At 42.5% G+C, this 24,634-nt stretch overlaps 1 protein-coding gene across 3 annotated transcripts in view; it reads left to right on the top strand.

Moving 5' to 3' along the window:
* The first annotated feature begins 384 nt into the window (after positions 1–384).
* The window catches only part of met (MET proto-oncogene, receptor tyrosine kinase), a 60,054-nt gene continuing 35,804 nt past the window's right edge, over positions 385–24,634 (top strand). For 2 of the 3 annotated variants that reach the window (XM_058396850.1, XM_058396847.1), the window contains exons 1-5: positions 385–707; positions 2,545–3,723; positions 18,442–18,633; positions 23,343–23,477; positions 24,240–24,413. In XM_058396850.1, coding sequence (XP_058252833.1) covers positions 2,554–3,723; positions 18,442–18,633; positions 23,343–23,477; positions 24,240–24,413 — 1,671 coding nt within the window. In that variant the 5' untranslated portion in view covers positions 385–707; positions 2,545–2,553. The remainder of the gene's footprint in view (positions 708–2,544; positions 3,724–18,441; positions 18,634–23,342; positions 23,478–24,239; positions 24,414–24,634) is intronic. The other variant, XM_058396848.1, reaches the window with a different exon arrangement.

Genomic DNA, 24,634 nt, shown 5'->3' with positions numbered 1-24,634 from the left:
CCAAAGGATTCTGCAAAGAGGAAAGAGGAAGTGACCTAATATGGAGCTTTTCAATGGACAAAACAACATGCAGTGCCCTATAGGATCTCCTACATGAAGGAAAATGAGATGAAGTGCCTTCTAGGTGCTCCTATGTTTGATAATAATAATAATAATAATAATAATAATAATAATAATAATAATAATAATAATAATCATCATCATCATCATCATTTAGAAACATCCTTAAATGAAGCATTTAAAAAAAAGTTCAATTCGTTTATTCTATATTCTTCTTCAGCTATAATATATAGACGAAGTCCCCCCCCCTGCTTTCATCGACCAATCAGCGTGCGAGGCGTCTGATGACGTAAACCGCTGCGAAAAGTCCGCGTTCACCTGAAGCCTCGCGCACCATCAGTAGATCCGCTCACACACGCGCACAGCGCGAGCGGCGCTACTACTCTTTAACGGTTTATATGTTAAAGCGAAAAGTGGAGCGTTAACATCGGTATCACGGTACAGACAGATCTGTTCGGTTGTTGTATTTATTTATTATTATTTTTTTAAAGGATTAAATGAGACGTACTCAGCGCTGAGAGAAACTTTTTTGGCAGCCCGATGCTGCGCGAGACGGACCCGGAGGCGCGCGCAGAATTTGGGAAGATGTGATTTCGGATATTTATTTATTTTTTTCTGTCAACGACAGCGAGGCTACCTTTTAACAGGTAAGTGTTTTCTTTTCTGCATTTAGTTTTTATCCTTTTAATATAAGTTTTATTTGTTTAAACAGAACGCACTGTTTGTCTTTTCATGCTGACTTCAATGAGTCTCTCGGTGCAAGATTTACATTTAGGGGTTAAGAAATCTGTAGTTTGTTGTGTAAAATCCCAAATATCTCCCTAAATAAGTGCACTACATGGAAGTGCAGGGTTGGGCGATATCGCGATATCGATAAAAATCGTCAAAAAACATGTCATGGAATTTCTCAGGAATCACAGGAGGTGTATAGAGTATACTGTTACTCATATCAGTATTCCTTGTAAGAAAATAAGTTTTTCCCTATATATATAATAATTAAAAATATAGTTTTTTAAACGTAGTTGTATTGGTGTTCTATGAACAAACCTAATGATTTCATGTGATTTTTTTTTACTGTATTGTCTACTAAGACTTTAAATGTAGGCACATTCTTTGGAAATTTCTACAGCTTACATCTCTCAAAAAAAGCAAAAAAAAAAAAAAACCGAGTTGTAATAAGTGTGTAGTGATATGACAATATGACATGGATCTTGCTCCAGATTTCCTCACGATACTGATAAGTCACACTAAGCTGCAGATCCGAGGTTAAAATCGTTTCCAAGTCATTTCCTGACATGGCTTGGCGATGTTTCAGATAAATAATCATTTGTGCATCTCAAAGTTCCCTCTGTAGTGCACTCTAAAAAAAAAAGAAGCGAATATAGCTAGTAGAAATCTGTTTTGCCTTGTCTCTAGGACGTGTTTTGTATTTGTAGAAAGTCTGAAAGTCTCCCCACGTAGTGCACTCTACGTCTAAACAGTGAGCAGTTTGGGATTCAGCCGATGTTTAGAACTTCAGTTTAAAGTGGCTGTAAGTGAAATCACAAATTAATTGTGTCTGCATGACTTATTAACACATGTCCAGTTCCAGTAAAAAAAAAAGAAAAAAAGGTTCAGACGGCTGTTCCTCTTGTTTGTCTTTGTAGTGAGGCACAGATAAGGGCGGTCAGCCCTCTCCAGTGGCCTTGATGGCAGGAGGCAACATAAGAAGCTCTTCTCTGCCTTCCTCGTGTCTCGCTCTAAAGAGCAGGCCTCCTAAATGAAAAGCGTTTAAGCCAACTGAAAAGATAAATCACCTCTTCAGCTTCTGCAGCCCGGCTCGCCTTAATTGAGTTTATCAAACGCTCCCTCGAGGGCCGTCTAAAGTTAGTCTCATCCTTGCGGCCGCCTTTTTTTTCTCTGCCGGCTGCCTCTGCAGTGATTCATCCCTTGCTGCTGCTTGACCACATAAATGTCGTGTTTGAAATTCGCTCATTATGTTAACAGCGGTTGGTGGTAAATTGCAGGCTTTTTTTTTTGCCTATTTTAAAGGATAGCTTGTTATGATAGTCCACGGTTTAAAATAGTAGCTAGTGATTTCAGTGCTTTAGTGGATTGTAGGCAGGAATTACGCACGCGGTTTAACCGCGACTTGCCCCAGAATCATGTTCTAATGACCTTCTAATTTCCTCGGATAGAGTTTATGTGAAGAGTGAGAGAGATGTTGACTCTGTATGAGGAACATAAACAGAGCTAAACAACACGACTGATTACTAATCAGGATGTTAATCATCTTAGTATCATTATTGATATCAGTATAAAAAATACATCATAAAAACCCAGGTTTGGGCGACGTGAATGTATAATCACCCTAAGAACCCTTATTTACACTAATAAGCTCCTGATTGGAATTTGTTCGCCATTTGTATCAATTGTTTCATAAAAGCTGCTTTTTTTTATTATGTAGATGCAGATGATTCTTCTGATTCTTTCTTTCCTTTCCAGGCGAGCAAAATGAGAATTACCCTTCCCAGTGCCGCAAGCATTCTTCTCATTCTCCAGACGTTATGGTGTTGCATATTTGGCCAGTGTGTGGAACCTAGCGAAATCTTCAAGCTTAATCTTTCCGTGACGTACGACCTCCCTCGCTTCGTCTCGAACACACCTGTCCAGAAGCTTCTAGTTTTCAATGGGAGCGTATATGTTGGCGCTACCAATGTCCTTTATGCGTTATCCAGTGATCTGCTCAAGAAAGTTGTCCATTATCGGACTGGACCTGTGCACGATGGCCCAAAATGCAGTGCATGCGAAGGCTGCGTTGGCCAAACTCCCAACGCTAACAACACCAGCATGGCTCTGATAATGGAGACCTACTACGACCCCGAGCTGTTCCTCTGCGGCACGGTCGGGAACGGCGTCTGCAGCCGCCACCTGCTGGAAGATGGGCAGCTAGATGTCGGAGTCGACTGCATGGGTTCCAGTAACAATGACGACAGCCGCTACGTCGCCGGTCCGGCAGGGACCCAGATCGTGAACGTGGAAGTCGGCAGAGTCGTGAGGTTCTTTGTCGCTAATTCCGAACCGTTTGATCCGTCTCCGTCTTCAGCTCCACGTCTTCACCACACCATCTCCGTAAGGAAGATGTGGGAAACCCAGGACCGCTTTGAGTTCGTTTCCGAGCAGTCTTACATGGACCTTAAGCCGGCACTGCGCGGGAATTACCCCCTGCACTACGTGTACTCCTTCCACAGCGGCTCATATGTTTATTTCCTCACCGTGCAGCGTGAGAGCAGCACCTCCAGAGCTTTCCACACGCGGATTGTCCGGATCTGCTCCTCTGACCTGGAGCTCCAACACTACGTGGAAATGCCCTTCGAGTGCATCTACTCTGAGAAAGGCAGACGGAAACGTTCGACCCAGACGGTGTTTAACGTCCTGCAGGCAGCTCACGTAGCCAAAACGGGAAGCAACCTCCGCAGGGAGATGGGCTTTAAAGAAGGAGAAGATGTGCTCTTTGCCGCATTCGCCAAGAGCAAACCCAACTCCCCTGAGCCCACACCGAGCTCCACAGTGTGTGTCATCTCTGTCGCCGAAATTAACAACTTCTTCAAGGACTTTATGAAGCAGGCCTTCACCAAACCGCTCTACCACTTAACTGGAGCCAAAATGAAGTCCTACAACCAGGTGAGTGTTTGTTTCTTATAAAAAAATAGTGATTTGTGAGGAAGTGCGTTCACACACATACGTGTGTTGACGGTATGTCCATAGTTATAGTCACGGAACACGTCAGAAGCTTTCATAAGCTTTCAGTTCTGACAATTTCTCTCAAACACATGGATCATCTCCTCTCTCACGGCTATAAATCACCAAGCTGCCTTCCCGTCTCCGTCTCATCCATCAGCTCGGATTGGATCCATCGCTAAATCACTGGTGATCAATAACCGACGGCATGCGTTTAGCTCCTGACGACTCCTCGAGGAGCATGTCGATATCTGTACACGATGGGATCGCTTCCCAGAGTTCCTAGCAGAATGTCGTGATGCACAAGCTAGTCACCGTTCATGTATTTCCACGTGACCTGCGTCGCTAAAGATGACTGGTGAAAAATCACATGGTTTTTAAACTTTATACAGTTTATCAACATGTCGCTCTAGAAACCAGCGTTCCATATTAGGGCTCATACCACTGCGCTGTCGAATTCTCCATTCTGATGCTTTTTCTAAACCAGGAAATCAATCAGAGGATCTGGTTTCTATAGTAACACATCATAATTAAGTTTTTTCTTTGTAAGGAGATGTTTGTGGAAGGTGTCTTCAGTGTCAAAGCCTTCAGCACAGAGGAAACCATACAATGTTTATAGCTGCTGTAACGTAAGCCAGATTGTTCTACAACCTTAAAAGGTAACTATTAAATCTGATGAACAGTTCTTTGATTAATAAAGTTTTGTAAACCATGGCACATGGTGTTTTATTTGTTAGTTAATAAACATTAGAGTAGAAGTGTTTAGTATGTAGTAACTACAGAGTTAATTTTTGACTTGTTAGCTTTACCTCAGGTGTGTTTGCTCGGACGTGGCGATCTCTTTGAACCTCGCTGATGCGTAAATCCTTCATGGCTATCTTATCTGAATCTCTGTGGTCAGCCTAAGACCTCAAACACCCCAACAGGTGCCTATGTGTGTGTGTCGGGCTCCGATCGGGTCACTTTAACTCTTTATATAGATGTCGAGAGAAGTTTTTTCCCTTCTGCTCTCTCTCTCTCTGCCCCCCCTGCCCCTCTCTCTGTCTCTCTCTCCCTCTATCTCACCCCCCTCTTTCTCTCAATTCAATTCAATTCAATTCAAATGAGTCCGACCCCCCCTCTCTCCCGATCACCCCCCCCACACACACTCTCTCTCTCTCCCCTTCCTCTATCTCATCCCCCTCTTTCTCTCCATATAGTTGAATTCAATTCAATTCAATTCAAATGAGATCTCTCTCTCCCTCTCTCTTTCGCCCCCTGTCTCCCTCTCTCTCTCCTCCTCTCCCTGCCTCCTTCGCCCTCTCTCTCTCTCTCTCTCTCTCTCTCTTTCGCCCCCTCTCCCTCTCTCCCCCTCTCCCTGCCTCCTTTGCTCTCTCTCTCTCTCTCTCTCTCTCTCTCTTTCTCTCTCTCTTTTGCGCTTCATCTGTCCAAACTACACAAAGCACTCCTCATTCATCACGTCAGGAAACCCGTTCAGGCTCCTCAAATATTTTTGTTCCGAGTATCTCCTGCTCTAAACATCGTCATCCGCTCGGCATCAGCACGACTTCTATCTCTTTTCATTAAGCTGATGTTCCAGGGCCAAATTCGCTTTTAATGGCAGTAGATAAGTGCTTTTCGCCATAGATTAGCCCCGAGAGACGATACAGATGGACACCAACTCTGTCCTGTTTAAAGAAGCCCCACTTTTAACTTCCCAGTAAAGTAAAAACACCTTTACTTTTTTTTTTTTTAATTCTTGGTGCCATCAGTTGGGTTTATAGCACCATCTTGGCAGATGTTGCACGGGAACTCGTTTCTTATCTCTCCTTATCAGGGTAATGTACTCCAGGCTTTAAACCCCTATACTTCGAGGACGCGTGACGAAATCAGTCGTTGTTTTCATCTTTTTTTTTTGACTACTGTTTCTTGCTTGTGTTCCTCGAATAACAGCGTTGATTAAACATCCAGCGTGCTTAAAAGGTTCACATGAACCAGAAGAAGAGCCTCTTAATATGATTGACTAGACCGTCCGGTCGCCGTCGCTAGGCAACATTCCTTACGGAGTGGAAGTGCATCAGCGAGTTTTATGCGACTAATCAGTACAGCGTACGTATATAATAACTAACAGACATGTTTAACGTCAAAATTAATATCTGATTAAGATGGATCAGACCAAACGGCTGGCAGATTGCTTTTAAATTGAATCCGAAACCTCATTGATTACAGTTCGTAACATAATTCCGGCTGAGGGAGTTCTGATCGACGGACGCTTTAATTGGAACAGCAATTACAGGCTGTTTTCAGATCGCTATTTTAAAAGCACAATCAAACAAACACTTTGGGACGATCGATTTTTTGCTCAGTTCTCAAAGCACGATACACTCGTCCGAGCTTGTACATATGAATGTTTATCGATAAATAATAATCAGACTCTTTCACAAGAGAGAAATCTCCTGTTTTAGAATTTTAATTTATTTGATATCTGATACAGCAGAACCTCAGCATTGGTTCTGGAGGTGAGTTCTTAAGGTGAAAGTTTGTATTGCGGAACAAATTTTCCCATAAGAAATAATGTAAATGTAGATAATCCGTTCCAGCCGCCCAGAAATATTAACAATATTCCCAATACGAGGCGTATGTAAACTGTATGGCTGCTTACAAAGAACTGACCCAAGCCAAGCATTCCATGTCAAGGGTCCTCACAGGAAGTCGTGCCACCAAGCTTGGGCTAAAAATAGAACAGACCGCCCACGCCACCAATCTGTCGACTGAAAATCACCTAGCTTTTGAACACTTGCCGAAGGCAACGTCAGTATCGTGGGTTGACTCTTTCGAAAATCAGCTTTCGAAAATCGGTTGCAAAATTTCTATACTTAAGCAGAGATTTTGGGAGGGCATTTGTATGCCAAGGTCTTACTAAATAGTAACACCACATTTTCTTTTCCATTTAAGTGCAGTAGGAGTGTGGAACAGTTAGCCACACCCACAACACTCCATAAAAGGCAATGTTCAGAGAGATAAAATGCCAACTAAACAGTTTCTGCCCTGTTACTTTTGTCCTGTCTGTATTTGTATAGGTTTGAGTTAAATAAAAAGGATTTAAACATATAGAAAAGTGCAATAGGTCAAAGTTTGCGTTTGTCTCCTTATACATACAATGTATTGCAAAAAACAAAGTTTTTTCCCAACTAACCACCCTTTGTGACTAAATCAGTCCAGCATGCCGTGTTGGTAAACACTCAGTCTGTGATGATTGGAGGATGGTTTGGTGTAATTAGGACCTGGCAGGTATGACGGCGAGCGAGCTGCAGCCTGCGTGCTCCTGCACTGCTGCTCGGTCATGTTTGTGTTTGCTTTGTGTGAAAGCGAGTGTTGTCGGTAGGTCAGGGCTCGGCTGTGGGGAGGCTTCCTGCTCGCTTCAGAGGAACAAAATATCATGTGGAAAAAGCCACCGTGCCTGTCGTGTCCTGCCTCTCTCCTCATTCTCCCTGCTAACTGCTGAGCTCCAGACAGCAGATACAAGCACTGGAATGTTACGAGAGCTGCCTCGCAATTATATAGTGTACACACACACACACACACACACACAGCAGTGTCCAACAGTCTGAACAGGTGGATGAACGCAGCTGCATGTTTACACACAGCGTCACGCTCTGCCCCTGCGTGACTCTGGACCATCATGGTGCCAGGAGGAGAGCGGGCAGCTGGTACTCAGGTGCATGACATCACACTTTCAGTCTGACACACACTCACACACACACAGCACCTGTCCCTTATGATGTGCCGTTGCCTGACGCACACACAACCCAGAGTAAGATTAAAAACATTCCCTTTAATGAATCCAAATATGATCTTTGGCCAAATCTCCTCATTGAAGCAACATCTACTACGTGGTGAAGACTCGCGCTCTCCGAGCTCTTCCAACATACACTCACGATTGTTGGTGTGATTGACAGGAAGCCCCTCCCACCCAGAGAGTCTGTGTGTCCTGACTCTCACGTCCTGGATCTCATGGAGCACATGCCACGCCTCCAAACCAATCACCAGCAGAACAGTTTGCAGAACATGTTTCTTACCATACATCAGCTGCCATTTTTCGCCTTGACAATTCACTTTTAAGTCTTGCTGTCACTAAGCTCATAACTGAATCCTTGGAATATGATATATTTTATTATAACCGTCAGTTTACCTTCTAAACTCATTGTGTGTCTGTGTTTGTGTAGTTTGGAGACACGAAGTCCTGTAAAGCAGATAACGGCGAATCATAAACCAGTTCCACGGACGCAACCTGTCGCCCATTCTCTCCACGCTTATAACGTTCCTCTTCTGCATGCTGTTACAGTCACGCCAAGTTGTTTATTTACAGCTAATACACTCTCACACTCTCTCTCGCCTTTTTCGCTGCCTTCCAGCACTGGATTCCTGTCAGCTCTGCGTTAGGCTTAATTCAGGTACATGCGTAAGCTGTCAAGTCGTCCTGATGAGTCACTGGCCTGCAGGCATGTGTGTTAGTTTATCCGCCGCGCTCGCTCGCTTACCCGCTCGCCATGACTCCCACTTCCTCATTGCATTTTTGCTCATTGCGCTAATTTCCTGTGTTTCTGGATGGTGAGTTTCATCAAAGCTCTATTTTTGTGCACCGTTAACTTTGTTGTGTCTCTCAGTCTGCACGGACATGCAACTTCTACGTATTACTCAGTAACTACTAGGAATTATCCAGTAACTCTGGTGACGCTAATGGGAGAGGTTTAAACGGTTAACTCAGATGGCGAAAACTATAGAAGCATCAGTAACCTGTATTAGTGCTAAGAGCTTTCTTTAGTCTCACATTGACCACCGTGACGTTCAGATCCTGTGTGAACAACTGCCTTCAGGTGAAGGAAGGAACCTCGGCACGTCTCCCACAATGCAAACGGCAAATAAGAGCTTATCTCCACCAATCCTATGTGCTCTATTCAGTGCTCAGTCGCTCAGCTAGTTAACACACCTGCTGAAAATCACCTGCTGAAAGGACAGCAAGCTTTACCTGACACCTCCATCTACGGATTCAGCGGAGCGCGAAAAGATCCTTGTTTGGTCAACTGAGAAAAGGAACAGAGGTTTTATTTAACAATAAATACAAGAACCTCATCTTCAGCTCTTACCTCGCGATCTGAGTGAACACTGAGTGAAAAATTCAATACAGGGAAAAAGACATGCACTACAGTTCATTTCTAAAGTTCTAGCAATGTCCCAGACTCTTGTTCTGACTCTGCTGTAACTCGTAATTTCTCAACCTACAACCAGTAAAAATCATCTTCAACCTGAATTTTCAGCTCATCAGCTCTTCCACTGTAACCCAGATGAGCATCTCAGGGAGGGTTTTCTCACCACCTTTACTTTTAATTTTAAACTTTAGCCCTATTTAATTAGAATTTCTTTTTTATTTTCCTGTAAATCTGCATTGTGACAGTGTACATTATTAAAAGTAAAAATACTGACACAACATGGTTCAATCTTTAACCTTACTAATCACTGTTTTAAGAAGCTAATCACTAACAGAGTTATCACTAACGCTAGCCGGCTAGCTGTGTCACTAAGCTACGTCGTTGTTGTGATTTCAGTCCAAATTGAAAACCTAAATGTTTGAAGTTCATTAAAGCAGAACAGCACTAGAAGCCTGTTAGACGTCTGACTGTCAGACTGAAGGTCTGGTCCAACTGACACCTGAGGCACCACGAGTTAAAAACTCCCAAAAACCTCTGCTGAACACACTGACGCTCTTTCTGAACATCCTTTCGACACACTGCTTCAGTCCTGGTTTGACTTTAAGATAAACGTCTTTATCTAATCCTGCTATCAGGTGGCACGATTCTGAGGCTGGTTCCTCTCAAGGTTTCCTCCCCATTCCATCTCACGGAGCTTTTCTTCACTGCCATCACCTCTGTCTCGTTCGTTACGGATCTGAATCACACCCGGATTTCTGTTACGCTAGCCATTCACCACTGAACTCCACCATGGTGTAGAAAATTCTCCGATCCGGGAGCTTGTGCTTCTTTACTCTGCTCCTGGGAACAGATCCTTTAAGTAAATGTATTCAAATTTCGACCTCTGGGTGTCCAATCCAAAGCTCCTGGCAAGTCTGGATCCGTGCCTTTCCTTTAAAACAGATGTGGGTTTTAACAGTGGTGTATTTTTAAGCAGGAATCCCGAAAGACCTCTGAAGGGCGAAGAAGGAAAAAAAAAAAAAAAGGATAGATGAGATGCCAGTGGTTTCACAAGTGTGAAAACTCGGCACAAGGATCCATTGTTTTCTTGGTGTTTCTGTACTCCACACATTACAGCCGTGTTTGTTTGCCTTTTACTGCATGGATACAAAGAGCTTGATAAAACACCAGCCTGGCTGGTGTTTAAAGAGTAAATCTGAAAAAATTAAAGCTGCCTCCTGTGAGCTCTTCTGAAGAGCGGGATTATTTACTCCATGTGGATTAAACCTTGGGCTTTAATAGTACTGCTCAGGCATAGTGATGGTCAGTAGGTACAGAGTAAAACCAGGCTTAAGACACAGGCTGACTGAGGGGCAGCAGCACCTAGAGGGCATTTCATCACATTTTCTCAAATATCACAGCGGCCTAGAGGGAACTTCATGTGTTTTTGTTGAAAGTGGAACCCTAGTGGGCACTTTACATTTTTTCTCATATCAGAGCACCCTAGAAAGCATTTCAGTATGTTTTCATGCACAAAGGTGCACCATAGGGGTATTTCCTTATGTTTTTATCCACAAAGAAGCACCCTAGAGGGCATTTCTTCATATGTTCACCACTCTTATGGCACCCTAGAAAGTGCACTTCTTTACGTTTTCTTGTCGATAATAGAACCCTAGAGGGCAGTTTACATTTTCTTTCATATCAAAGCACCCTTAGAGGGCATTTCTTCAATTATTTTGACTAATACAGCACCCTAGGGTTCACTTTTGTATGTTTTCATACGCAAATGAGCACCCTAGATGGCATTTCTTCATATATTTACCACTGTTATGGCAACCTATAGGGCACTTCATCGCATTTTCTTGTGTATCAGAACTCCCTAGAGGGCACTTCACGTTTTCTCGCACATTGGATCACCCTAGATAGCATTTAATTATGTTTTCTCCACTGGTAGGGCACCTACAGATCATCATCATGTTTTCTCGCACATAGGAGAGCCCAAGAGGGCACTTAATCATGCTTTCTGCACTGCAAAGGCACACTAGATGGCACTTAATCACAGTCTGTCTACCATATGATAATTTATGATGCACTTTTTCATGTTTTATGTACCACAGGGGCTCCCTAGAGGGCATGTAGGCTGTGCTTTTTCAGCCACAGGGGCACCTGGTGATGTGCTGTTTTAGGAATATAATCAACAACAGGGTGTTGAGAGGAAGTGGTGTTAATATTACTGCCACAGAGTTGAACATTTTTCTGTCACAGCACATCCTGAACCTTCTAAACTTACAGCTTTCGTTCTGACTGTTACGCAGCGCTGACACCGGAGACTCCTTCCATAAACGTTATACAAACATCTCCTGCGTCATATCAACAATCACACAGAGCTGCTGTTCAAAACCTTCTGACTAATGGAGTTGATATAAACCAAGCACAAAGCGGGTTAACATTTTAGAGCATGTTTACCGCACGCTACTTTTTTAGTAAAACGAACGCACACATCAGATTTACTCTTAAATCACACCTGAGTGGGACGTGTTTTGACAGGCCTTCCTGAGGCGTGCGGAGGAAACGCTGTTTGTTCTCGGCTCACAGCTGAGTCCGTCCCTCCCACATTGTGCTGGGAGAACTGAACTTGTCTTGTCCGGTACGAGTACACACACTCACACACACACACACACACACACACACAAACTCCTCAGCTAAGATTTACAGCAATAGAAAAGTGGCTTGTTGACATCTGGCCTAAACGAGAGAGCGTTTAAAGCATTAGGTGCCTTTCACAACATGACTTAATGCCCACAGCAGTGTGTTCACTCCAGGCAGGTCTGCTTTAAGGAGCTCTTGTTGACTTTAGATAGCTGTTTTTTTTTCTCCTCTTTTTCTTTTTGTAGCTCTGATATCACGCACCAGGAGGCTGTTTAAGAGTGCTGAAGATTCTTGGGAAGTCTCACATTGAGGGTTTGCTGTATAAGGATGATAGGTCTTAGTTCACATGTATATGGTGTAGCGTTTATTTTTTTAATTGCGATTTGGCATCACGGCAACACGAAAGCAGCATTATGGTCACTGAGAAGGAAAAGCGTGGAGAAAAACAAACCCCGCCATTCTTCATGTTCACATGTGGAGGGAATATTTACAGATTTGAGTGACAGGATTCACAGGATTTTGGTCAGTGTGCCATTTCTGATTCGATCATTTCTCTGACCTCATCATTAGAATGTATAGACTCTTCATGTTTGTATGTGTCCTGTGTTTTTTTTGTATTAAAACGTGACCCGGAGCAAGTATAAAGCTGGAATCTGGTGTTTTTGACTGAGATATTTAAAAAAAATCATTATATTTGTGTGGAACTACATTTTTTCTTTTTTTTATTGGTTTATTTAAACAATTTAAACAGGGATTTACAATAAACGTGCCAGGGTTATTCTTCATCTGGACAGAATTTTACAAAGTCACTCCTCAAAACAAATTTATAAAATTTGAATTGATTAAATCTATATTATAAACATGCAAATGGAAAAAAAAACACACCATTTAAAGCACTCCTCTGTTCAGTAACTGAAACATGTAAAGCAGAAGCGCAGACAGAAGAAGCATGCACAGTGTATTAAATATATTAAATCTGGAAAAAAAACCCCAAAGAAATCTAATTTCACTAAACCACAATTGAGAGCAGAAGTTCGAGGTCCTGCAAGTGGTTACAGCGCAAAAGGATCCTCCGCGGACGGTATGTCTGGTTCATTTAAAGACGCAGTTTGCACCATCAGTCATGAAGGAGCGTAAGATCATCAAAGAGGAAGAAATGTCTTCCAATCCCTTACGCTCGAGTGGAATCGATCCTTCTGGAGCGCCGCAAACCAGACATTTTCATGCGTTTTTAATGGGTTTTTTTTTTTGCTTCATAGTTCATCTTTTAAAAATGTCCATGTTTATAGTTTTGTGCCAGGATTTTTGTCCATGTCTCCCTTAGCATTCCTGTATTGGCTTTATGTTGGAACACGACTGTGGATGGAGGAGGGGAATCTCGTCCTGTCCACTCTAACGAACGGCCGTTTCTCCTCTAATGCCCCCGATAGCTCCACACTGTAACAGTAAATGATGCTCTCGTCCCGAGCGCTACATTACCCCTCTTTCATTTGCCTTGCTGTAATTGGATGGATGTCCGTGGCTCAGGAGAACTTCTGTAAATAGGTTGGAAACCTCCGCGTCGCTTGACGGATCTTTATGCCGGGAATCGGAAAAGCGACTCCCGGATCAGTCGGGCCTGCAGGGAGTTTTAAATCTGGCGTATTCTGTTGTTCTTATTTCATTCATCGGTTTAAAACCTGGACCGTGACGCAATACTGAACAGGAAAGGAGCAAATTCTTCTCTTTACAGATCTATTAAACACAGAGCGGGTCCAGGTGTAAATTTCTCCCGCTAAAAACATAATACTCTTACTTTCTGAGATGGAAAAATTTGTTAGCTAGCCCTCTAGGGAAGTGAAAGCTCCAGTGTAGTCACCCAGTCCACTAAGGAGATTAACTAAGAGTTAAATATTAAATAAATGACTACTTGAATCTTTTTACGTACTGAACGTCTTAATCTTCTACTGATAAAATCTCTGATGCTAAGCTAACATTTTTGAAGCGTCTTCATATTGCATCGATGAAGCCTCCACTGTTTAAATATCACGTCATGCTAGCATCAGAGTTACATAACAGTTACATAATCACATCTGATTATTATAATACAGTGAAATGAGTTTCATTCATTCTTGAGGCGAAAATTTTTTATTGCGAAACGAATTTTCCCATAAGAAATAATGTGAATGCAGATAATCCGCTCTAGCCACCCAAAAAATATTACCAATATTACCAATTTCCTAGGGTCAAGGGTCCTCACAGGAAGTCGTGCCACCAAGCTTGGGCTAAAAATACAACAGACCACCCACACCACCAATCTGTCAACAAAAAAAACGTGTGAAAGATCACCTCGATTTGAACGCATGCCAAAGGCAACGTTGGTATCATAGGTTGACTCTTTCCATACAGCTTTCACTGACTGAACAAAAATGTGTAAAATTCGTAAAAACTTTCCTTCGCTCGGCTTTCCACTGATGCAAACAAGTTTTGAACGCTCCCGGTCGTACACATAACTTAGCCGGCGTTCGTATGCCGATGCAAATTTGTTGCAAAATGTCAATTCTTGAGGGGAAAATTCATTACGGAGGGCATTCGTATTCGTTTAAAGATGGGAATGCAAACCTGCTTTTCGTCCACAGTGTGAAGTATTTACGAGTGAAATGCCATATTTTGATTGGCTTACAAAAACAAACATGGAGTTAAATCTGGAGGTTTGACATCACCAGCATGTTCGCTTGAGGAACTGCACAGAATCTGCTGAACAAAATACTGATTCCAAAACACCAGTCTTTCATTATCTCTTTGGCGTTTAGTTTTATTTGTTCAGCTTCCAGACTTAAATATGTTGCGGCATTTTAGTGGAAAATTTTAGACAAACAAGAATTTTATCTTTTAGGTGGTTAGTAGTGATGAATCACGCACAGTCTGACCAAGGACATGAGCTAACAAGGGGAAAAAAGGTCAGTTTAGATTTCAGGTGGTTAAACAAAGAGGAGCTGAAGAAAGCTGAAAGGACGTACAGTGGGATTAGGGATGAACTGAAACATTGGATGAAGTCTAATCCTCAAATGAATAAACATGAAGTTATTATGAACTTTTGGAATAGACGGTGTGCAGATATGCAGATGTTTGCTCATTCCCACAGTGGTGTGTGTTCTTCTGACCATCAGAAAGCCCCAAGTGTTTTAAAGCCCCTGCTCAGTGCTGGGCTCTAATCCGAGCTTATTACCCGCTTCTCTAATTACCCCCACAGTGCTGATCCCCATGACCCAGTAATCTAAGAAACTCCACCAGCACCAGAGTCGGGTTGCTCTGTAGCATGCAGGTGGAGCTGCCCTCCCTATAACTACTACCACTACTACTGCACCAGGGGAAGGCTGAGCTGCCCAGGGTACAAATGTCATGTTATTTCAGTCAGAGGGCAGCTGATTGCGTTGAGCTTCAAAACTTCTGCAATCCCAGGAAGCTCCAGCCCCATGGGTGTGTATGTGATGTGCGTATGTGTGTTTGTGACTACAGCGGCGTCTCCACCGCACTGTACCTCAGCCTGAGGGAGAACAGTGAACATGCAGAGGTGACATTTTGGCCCTCAGATCTCCTTACACCCAGATCAGGCCTCACAGAGGAGACGCCGAAGGCCGTAAAGCTGTAAAACACCAAAGGTGGCTCTCAGTAACACTATCAGCCGTGCATTGTACTGGACACAATATGAATCGCTCTAAATGTTACACTGGAGCCACATTTGTGCAGAGCTATTATCGCAGAGCTTGATTTTGGTCAGGGTAATAACACCATGCCGCAGGACAGTACTGTGGGAGATTTAAAAGGTTCAAAATATCAGATACCTGCAATGGGAAAAATATGACCCTGGTGTCTGCATGTCAACAGCTTAAAGGCTTGGGTCTGTGTTATATTCTACATAGTCCGTGATGCTGTTAAGAGAATGTATGGAAACTTTTCCATAAGTATACATTTATGCAAATGAGTGCTAATAATATGTGTGGAAATTTAGCATAGAAATGTAACAAAATCAAACAATATTCAATGAAGATTTTCTCCTTGATAAGACTTCAACAGGATGTGACGTGATTCCACTTTATAGCGTATGGTTTGTAAAGCTTATGATGGAATATCATAATATCACATGTATACCTCAGAAAATAAGGTTTTCAGTGATATTAAATATGACATGATTGCGTGATTGCAGAAGATGCAGTTCATCCAAAGATCTGAAATATGGCTAGCATTTGTTTTTACATGTAGGCTCTTGCTTTAAATAAATAAAACTCAAATAAGAAATCCATTGTTCTTTTGTGCTAATGACAAGAAAAAGCATTGACGGAGAAACCCAATACCGCAGAACCCTATAATCTAGAGAAAGCTCTTCAAAATCAGTCCCTCTGAGACCAACCTGCCTCAGTGGAGAAAGTCTCGAAGTAATAGCTGCTGAAGCCTGTCAAAACAAAACTCTTGTTTTTCATTTTCAACCCTTGATCCACTACTTTGTCTACACAGGAGAGGAGGAATGCGCATTTTTCTTTTCTGTCTTTCTCAATCTGTGAAGCGACTATCGTTAATTCTTTCAACCATGTCTCGGGGGGCGATAAGCTAAACTGATTCAGGGTTCTAGTACAATTTGTAGAGATGAGACCGAGGACGCATCAAAGCTGCCTGTCCACACTGGCCTGTGTCTTCTTACACGTCTCTCTTCACCTCATATCACATTGGAGATGGAGTTGTGTGCGGCAGACATTCCTCTCTCTCTCATCATGCTGTATCTGGTGAAGCAGCCCTATAGTCGTCCAGTCTGTCTTGCTGCCTCTCACCTGGCCGTGGTACAGTAAGTTTGTCCCTGGCTGGCTCGAGCTGGTAACGGGAGCAGGCCCCATTGCTCTTCTGGCCTGATTTATCACCTGCCTGTATTGTTCTCTGCAGCTTCAAAGCTCCCCTTTGAGCCATGCCCTTGAATGCAGCCGTGAGTTTTGCTCTGAGTTTTGCACTCATGGCCATGACTCATACGTCTTACTCACCGTGGTAAAGTGCGACTGAAAAGAATTCTCTGAAAAGAATTATGGGATTGGTGTTATAAGTAATACAGTCTTGTATTGTTGCTCACTCAGTCTCCTCCCTTTTAACCCCAGCTTGGTTGGCATGGAGTAAACTGCCTTTCTCCTGCCCTTATGAACTTTTGTGTAGTTGTGTAGCATTGCTGCTGCCATTCTACAGTGTAACAATACACCAGCTGAGCTGGTGTGATCCCACTCTTAATCATTAACCGCCTGCTTGCTGTACTTGGTTGAGCCCTTTAGTCATGGTCTCTGGTGCCAGGGTCTGGTTTCATTAATAATTGATGACTCCTTGGCCTTCACGCTGGGTTCTGTGCTAGCTTGACCAGCCGTGACTCTCCCCATCCTCCACCTTTGATAGCAGGTGGTTTGGACACTTACAGTTGGAAAAAGCCTGTCTAAAGGTATGTTTTCACATTCAAGTCCATAAACAAGATCAGCTCTTGGTTCCTTTGGGAGAAGGTCATCATCACAAGTTTGCTCTCACATAGGTCTACTCCTTCTGAATTGACAAAATGAAAACTAGATTTTTTGAGTTTTTATTTTACTATGATTTGAAACTGATCAGTAGATTGGGAATAAATAGGAAGTAAGTAGTTTAACTTATCGGATTATTTAAAACTCATGGTGTGTCATTGAACAAAACTTTACCTGAAGGAATTCTGACCAATCCCTCCTGCTCCCTATGGAATTCTGACCAATCTCTCCAGCTCATGAAGGAATACTCGTCAATCCCTCTGGCTCCTGAAGTAATACTGGCCAATCCTTCCTGATCCTGAAGGAATTCTGACCAATCTCTCCTGCTCCCAAAAGAATTCTGACCAATCTCTCCTGCTCCCAAAGGAATTCTGACCAATCCTTCCGCCTCCTAAAGGAATTCTGACCAATCCTTCCTACTCCCGAAGGAAGTCCAAATGACCCTTTATTAATCAAACCCACTTCTAGCAAGAAGTTTGATCTAGTCCTGCCCATTCCTGCTGAAAGTTTGACCAGTTCAACCTACATCTCTAGACATTTTGTCTAATTTCATCTGCAGACCTTCTTGGCAAATCCTGTAATATTTTTGAACAATTTCTACTTAGTTGTTCCTATTTTCCAATATACACACCAGTTACTGGTGATAAATGAGCAACATGCAGCATGAGCAAAGTTCCCACTTCCGTGATTTCAGTGATCCCAGTCCTGGTGCACACTTTTGCTCCAGACAAAAGACCAGAGAGACTAAGTTTGAATCTGACTGTAATACTTCACCAAATGTTTTAGACCCTTGGTGCAAATAGACTTTTGTGAGGAAGAAATCCAAGCATGAAGACGATGTAACTTTTTTGAAATGATACTTACGGAATACTTTCGAGACCAGAATGCTGCATGTGTCAGTAAAACTAAGTAGGAAACACTAGATCAGCCACCCAAAATCCACAGGTTGTGGCGATCACAGCCAAAGAAAGCTGGACAGCAGGAGAGTTCTACATTCCTCCCAATTTCTCATGAACTCCTGCCATCTGCGAGTGCAGCCGTCTGAATGTGGCAGGGAAGATTTGAGCTCCATGGGAGAAGACACATGGCTAAGCTCCGTTATGCAAGGACCCTTTCTGGAGCAGTAGATTTCGGGATACAATAAGGGTTTTCTGTTTTCCCTCAAGCAAGGCTATTAAATGCATTTAGTACGGTGGACTTGAAAACAGACCCCCCTGCCAGTACAACACTTGCACTGCTGATTATATCATACATCTCTATTCCATCAGACTTGTTTTATATGTGGAATTCTTGGTATTTAAACTTCTTATTTTTTTCTGCAGAGCTCGGTTGCTGATTCCGTTAGCTGTGGGAAGCACGACAAAGGTTACCGGTTAGAGGTTAAAGGAACCAATCCACGTAAAGACTGGTTTAACGGCCGCTTCAGGAACGTTCTCCTGACCTCCATCGCCGTGGTGCCTGTGCAGGAGCACACAGTGGCTACCCTGGGGACTGCGGATGGAAGAGTCATCCAGGTAAGGAGGAACGGATACAGGAACACTGTAGATACCCAAAAAAAAACTAGGGCTGGACAATAAGATGACGTCATAATACTGATACATAATAATAATGCACTTTTCTGAAATATTATCGTTATCATGCACATTGTGACAGTTACAAACTAAAAGGAAATACATGAAAATTGTTTTTTGTTAAAATTTATTTTTGAATATTTTTTGTTGAGCATTTCTTAATTTTTTCAGTTTGAAATGTTTTAGTTCTACACTTTGCTTTGCTGGTAGTTTGTTAACGAAATGATTTATCGTGATAAGTACACTGACCAGGCATAACATTATGACCACCTGCCTAATTGGTCCCCTTTTTGCTGCCATAACAGCCCTGACCCTTCCTGCACTGTGTATTCTGACACCTTTCTATCAGAACCAGCATTAACTTCTTCAGCAATTTGAGCAACAGTAGCTCGTCTGTTGGATTGGATCACACGGGCCAGCCTTCGCTCCCTTGACCCCATGACCCTGTCGCCGGTTCACCACTGTTCCTTCCATGGAACACTTTTGATAGATACTGACCACTGCAGACCGGGAACACCCCACAAGAGCTGCAGTTTTGGAGATGCTCTGATCCAGTGGTCTAGCCATCACAATTTGGTCCTTCATCAAACTCGCTCAAATCCTTACACTTGCCCATTTTTCCTGCTTCTAACATCAACTTTGAGGACAAAATGTTCACTTTAGGAGTGAACTTTAGGGTTTAGGAGTGTGTTTATGGAAATCTTTGACCATTCCTCTAGAAGAGCATTTGTGAGGTCAGGCACTGATGTTGGATGAGAAGGCCTGGCTCTCAGTCTCTGCTGTAATTCATCCCAAAGGTGTTCTATCAGGTTGAGGTCAGGACTCTGTGCAGGCCAGTCAAGTTCCTCCACACCAAACTCATTCATCCATGTCTTTATGGACCTTGCTTTGTGCACTGGTGTGCAGTCATGTTGGAACAGGAAGGGGTCATCCCCAAACTGTTCGCACAAAGTTGGAGCAAGATATTTGTCAAATTGTCTTGGTATGCTGATGCTTTCACTGGAACTAAGGGGCCAAGCCCAGCCTCTGAAAAAGAACAACACCTGAATTCAATGATTTGGAGCGGTGTCCTAAAACCTTTGGCAATATAGTGTAGTTAAGCATGATGTTGTCAGAAAAGTCAGCTTGTCGTTATGTTCTTGCATCTAAAACACATTCAAGTCTTTATTTAATCTTTATATCTTATGTTTATGGTAAGACCTTCTGTCATTTTTCAGCACTCACTACACAATCCATCTTTTAAAATTCATTCTAGAGTGAACTAGATTGCGCCTCAGCTGCCTCAGGCGGTGAGATTCAGAAAGATCAGCGATTAAATCTAATTACCATTAAAACACCAAACCTAATGAAAACATTTGTTTTGCAAAAGACAATAAGGAGTTGATTTTTTTTCTCTGTTTATTTCAGTTTGTTGAACTTTCCCAGACAAACACAAAATCTGCTTGAGTCTGACATGCAGGGTACTGATTTTTTTATTTCTAAAAATTAGGAATTTATTTATTTTTATTTAGAATGAGTAGAAACTGGGACTTGATTGCCAGTAAGAATGATAAACATTATTTTGATGATAATTGCTATTTGTTATGGGGACAAAATTTCCTAAAATGCATTGGAACAATAAACTTCCTGATAATTAAATTAGCCAAACGCAAGTAACAACTTTTCACCAGAGTTGTATGGTGTCCAGCAGCACATTCTTGACTTATTATTATTTTTCATTTAATTGAAAAGCCTGTGCCTATCTCAGGCGTCATCAGGCATCAAGGCAGGATACACCCTGGACGGACTGCCAACCCATCGCAGGGCACACACACACACACACTCATTGACTTATTATCATTATTATTATTGTTATTATTATTAGTGTGTGTGTTTGCTGTAACTGGACGGGATGCTAGTACGTGACCAATGCAAATGACCTGGAAGAGCGAGCGTCCAGGTGCAAGGACCAGGTTTAAGAACATGTCCTTTTCCTGTTTGTGCCACTTTTAGCTCTGACCTGCACTCCTTTACCAGAAAAGCCTACTCATTACTCATCTGCGCAAACAGAGCTGCTTGCTAATCAGCGCTTACTCGGACGTCAGAGTGGACTTGACTCGGTTTGTTAATTCTCCAGCTCTGATGTGCCAGTGTTCATTCATCAGCAGACGAGAAAAAAAACACTCGCTATTTCTGGTTAAAGCAAAGCCTCTTTCTAGAGGTTTCTATTCAGCGTGGTGTATATAGGGTAGGAGAGGGTTTTTTTTTGTTTTTTTTTGGAGAAATGAGTAGTGCAGAGAGAGGGTGACAGCTGCACGGAAATGAAGTAGAGAACTAGAACGGAGCGTTAATAGTAAGCACTGGGCTTCGATGACATGTCCTCACACGGCATTTTCTTGGAACGGTTGCAGCTGTCGTTGGTTCTTGTTTTTTTTTTTTCTTCTTTTTCTTCCTTTTTACATTTTTTCCCCTCAGCTTTTTCTTGCCCCTTTTGTATTGACATGGAGGCCTGGGAATGGGCAAGCGTTAGACCAGCTGTCCCACTCAGAGACCAGAAGAGATCCAGAATAAGTGAGAGAAAGTGGAGATCGGTTGCCATAAACGTGGAGTGAAAGTCAGAGCACTTTGACAGCGTGTGTTGGACGAGAGACGGAGAGCCAGAATCAGTGTGAAGCACTCACCATCGTGCCTTGTGTCATCAATCACTACCGTATTGTTAGGGTTTGGTAGTGGAAATCTATATGTGTGTGTGTGTGTATATGTGTATATGAGTATGTGTCTATGTGTATGTGTGTATATGTATATGTGTATGTGTCCTGTGTGTCTATGTGTGTATGTGTCTGTGTGTCTATGTGTGTATGTGTCTATGTGTCTATGTGTGTATGTGTGTGTGTGTATATGTGTATGTGTCTATGTGTGTATATGTGTATGTGTCCTGTGTGTCTATGTGTGTATGTGTCTATGTGTCTATGTGTGTATGTGTGTGTGTGTATATGTGTATGTGTATGTGTCTATATGTGTATATGTGTATGTGTCCTGTGTGTCTATGTGTGTATGTGTCTATGTGTGTATGTGCGTATGTGTGTATGTGCATATGTGTGTATGTGTCTATGTGTGTATATGTATATGTGTATGTGTCCTGTGTGTCTATGTGTGTATGTGTCTATGTGTGTATGTGCGTATGTGTGTATGTGCATATGTGTGTATGTGTATATGTGTACATGTGCATGTACGTGCATGCATGTGTATATGTATGTATGTCTATATATGTATATGTAAGTATGTGTGTGCATATGTGTATATGTGTGTGTGTGTATGTATGTGTATATGTGTGTAGGTGTATATGTAAGTATGTGTGTGTATGTGTATATGTGTGTGTGTGTGTGTGTGTATGTATGTGTATATGTGTGTAGGTGTATATGTAAGTATGTGTGTGTATGTGTATATGTGTGTGTGTGTGTGTGTGTGTGTATGTATGTGTATATGTGTGTAGGTGTATATGTAAGTATGTGTGTGTATGTGTATATGTGTGTGTGTGTGTGTGTGTGTGTATGTATGTGTATATGTGTGTAGGTGTATATGTAAGTATGTGTGTGTATGTGTATATGTGTGTGTGTGTGTGTGTGTATGTATGTGTATATGTGTGTAGGTGTATATGTAGCTTCTTCTACAAGTGATGCCCGAAGCCTAGACAAACAGCCGCCTCCTTTCCTCCCCTGTGTCTGGTATCAACAAGTGCGAGGGTTGAATGAAAGCGTCAACCTGTTGACAAACCTTTACAATGCGATGCTCCTCCACACACTGATATTTTCTACCTGTCAGCACCGAGCACACGCTCCTTCAGATCACTAAGCGTTGTGTACAATACCCGACTGTTGGAATGCTAACATCAGGACCCTCTCTGAGTTACAGCACACTTTCCCACAGGAGATACGCACTGTCATAACACACACACTTTCTACACACTAACCGCACCACACACCACTCTTACCTCAGCACACAGTCAGGCCAGGTGTGTTAAAGCTTCACTGTTTAGGAAAGTAATGGTGTATTCTGACCTGATCTAGCTCAGAGGCCTGTAATTGCAGCCTAACCACGAGATGATAAATTTTAGTCCAGGTGTGTGGAGATCCAGGAGCGAGTGTTCTGACACCTCCCGACATGCCACATCAGCGGCAGCCTTTACGTCTTCTCTCGCCTCGGGCTGTGGCTTTTGTCTGCTCCCACTCCCTGCCATCAGCTGCAGTCATCATGCTTCAATCCGTCATCTTCCCCTGAAGGAGAGCAAAACAGCAGTTATTACAGGATCCGCAGCAAGCCGAGCATGACCCTTTACAATTTCCCTGGATTACAACACTCTTTGATTCTAAATCTCTCCAGAGCAAAGTTTCAGGGTGTAATATGCAATTGAACTTTTTTTATTTCAACCTATTTATGATTTACGTAGTAGCCTGTGATGCATCGAAACGTTTATTTTCGTCCTTAAGAATCAAAGACGTTTCGATCGTCTTCCTCGGATATAAACAAGAAGTTAAACGATCTGGTTTATAATGTGGCATCAACAATTCATGCAGCCGTTTACAGTAAACACACACAGAACGTGCTTTATTACATTCCAGGCTCCTTAACAAAGGCAAGAGGTCATTCATGTCATTCGCTGGCATTTTGTGCAGGTGGTGGTTTCCCGTTTTGGCAACATAGAACCGCATGTGAACTTCCTCTTGGACACGCTCCCCGTCTCCTCAGAAGTGGCCGTGTTGTCTCCGCAGAGCCCGGACGCCTCCTTACTGCTGGTCACAGGAAATAAGGTGAAAGATCCTTAATGGATTTAACATTTCTGTTGGGAAACAGGGGGTGAGTGAGAGGTTTTAGAGCACAGCTGTAAGTCTTATGGTAGGTAGCTTTTATTTTCCAGATAGTTTGTCGTTTCTTTAGTAACACTATAGTAACCTTAAAATGAGGTAAGGAGTCTCCAGTGTAAGCACATCTAACATCTTGAGGACAGAGGAGTTTACGCTTCAGAGGAGTTTATAGGTACAACAGTTAAAAGGTAACAGTAACTAACTTTAACAACAACGAATGTAACCCTAAACGGATAAAAAAGTAAATAGAAAATTATGTCATAAATGTATAAGATTTTAACCTCTGGTAAATTGCTGTGCTATAAGAGGAATAAAACGCTTCAGGATCCTCTGTGAAAGAAAAACAAATCATCGGTGTGGTAACATTAGCTCCACTTCATCACACTGATTATTTTCCTGTAACAGCATGACACGGGGTCATGGTATCAGTCATTTGTCTCTGTAGATCTTCACTGCTTTACAATTAATGCAAGAATGAGGAGAAATCAAGGCTGAGAGAGAAAGTGCTTGAAAGAGAAAGTGCACTTTTATTAAATCTTCTAAAGATCTAAATAATATAAAGAGCTATTTTTTTTGTTCTCTCTTTTTTCCATATATACTTTTTATTTAGGAATACTAGGAACATATTCCTGGGATCATAGCATCATTACAATGTCAAGGTTTTTCTCTCTCTCTCTCTCTCTCTCTCTCTCTCTCTCTCTCTCTCAGGTCTCCAAGGTGCCTGTGATCGGTCCCGGTTGTGAGCAGTTGTTAAACTGCAGCTCCTGTCTGCTCTCTCCTGCCTTCATGGGTTGTGGATGGTGCCGGAACAGGAACCTCTGCACTCGCTCTCCTCGGTGCTCCAGCTGGAGCCAAGATTCCTGCCCGCTCCTCATCTCCGAGGTAACTGTCCTGCCCAAACCTCAAACCGGGTTGCCACGGTTACATCGTTAGACAATAGCCTCGAGCTAATAGAATAAGTGCTTTCAAATGAAACAGGCCACCGACTCTGAAACTCTGACCTTTATTGATTTTGGCCGCTTGAAACAGTTTTGTGTTTTATCAGGAAAAAAAATAGAAGAGTGACGCCAGTGTTTTAGAGAACTTTGGTCTTGTTTTGGAGG

Source organism: Hemibagrus wyckioides, linkage group LG08 (genome assembly GCF_019097595.1).
Source record: "Hemibagrus wyckioides isolate EC202008001 linkage group LG08, SWU_Hwy_1.0, whole genome shotgun sequence".
NCBI lineage: Eukaryota > Metazoa > Chordata > Actinopteri > Siluriformes > Bagridae > Hemibagrus > Hemibagrus wyckioides.
Note: the sequence above shows the minus strand (reverse complement) of the source record. Positions and strands in the feature narration are given on the sequence as shown.